The following is a 722-nucleotide window of genomic DNA, read 5'->3' as shown; positions in this document are numbered from 1 at the left end:
GGTGACACGGGCTTTTCCTCTGCCAGGTCTCCTGCTCTCCTGGAAGGAGCCGGGGGTCACAGCCAGCCAGGCGGGTCAGTCGTGCCCGTGCCTCCGGGCAGGGACCATGGCAGACAGCGAGGATGCCCCGCGCGATGCCGGGGAGGGCGCGGGGGAGGACGGCTCCCTCCAGAACGAATCCTTCCCGCTCTCCTCCCTGGCCAACCTGTTCGAGAGCGAGGACACCCCGAGCGCCGCCGAGGCAGCCCGGGGTCCCCCCGGCGCCGGGGATGGAAAGCAAAACCTCCGCATGAAATTCCACGGGGCCTTTCGGAAAGGCGCCCCGAAGCCCATGGAGCTGCTGGAGGCCACCATCTATGAGTCCCCCGTGGTCCCTGCGCCCAAGAAAGCCCCCATGGACTCCCTGTTCGACTACGGCACCTACCGCCACCACCCCAGCGAGAACAAGCGCTGGCGCAGGAGGGTCGCGGAGTGAGTACGGGACACCCGGGTGGGGATGGGGACGTTCTGTTGGGGACACCCCAGTGGGGATGGGGGTGTTCTTTTGGGGACACCCCAGTGGGGATGGGAGCGTTCTGTTGGGAACACGCCGGTGGGGATGGGGACGTTCTGTTGGGGACGTGGGGTGACCTCCGAGCGGCACTTTGGGGTGTTTTGGGCAGAGGTGCCGCGCACAGGGAGCAGCTCCCAGCGAGTCCCGGTGGCTGTGCCGTGCCGTGGAG

At 68.0% G+C, this 722-nt stretch overlaps 1 protein-coding gene across 1 annotated transcript in view; it reads left to right on the top strand.

Annotated features, from left to right (window-relative positions):
• The first annotated feature begins 46 nt into the window (after nucleotides 1-46).
• The window catches only part of TRPV4 (transient receptor potential cation channel subfamily V member 4), a 4,958-nt gene continuing 4,282 nt past the window's right edge, over nucleotides 47-722 (top strand). Inside the window, exon 1 of the mRNA XM_005421427.2 lies at nucleotides 47-471. Within this exon, the coding sequence (XP_005421484.1) occupies nucleotides 107-471 (365 nt within the window). The 5' untranslated portion in view covers nucleotides 47-106. The remainder of the gene's footprint in view (nucleotides 472-722) is intronic.

The sequence above is a fragment of the Geospiza fortis genome, unplaced genomic scaffold (genome assembly GCF_000277835.1).
Source record: "Geospiza fortis unplaced genomic scaffold, GeoFor_1.0 scaffold408, whole genome shotgun sequence".
Classification (NCBI taxonomy): domain Eukaryota; kingdom Metazoa; phylum Chordata; class Aves; order Passeriformes; family Thraupidae; genus Geospiza; species Geospiza fortis.
This window is presented reverse-complemented; position numbering and strand designations above follow the sequence as displayed.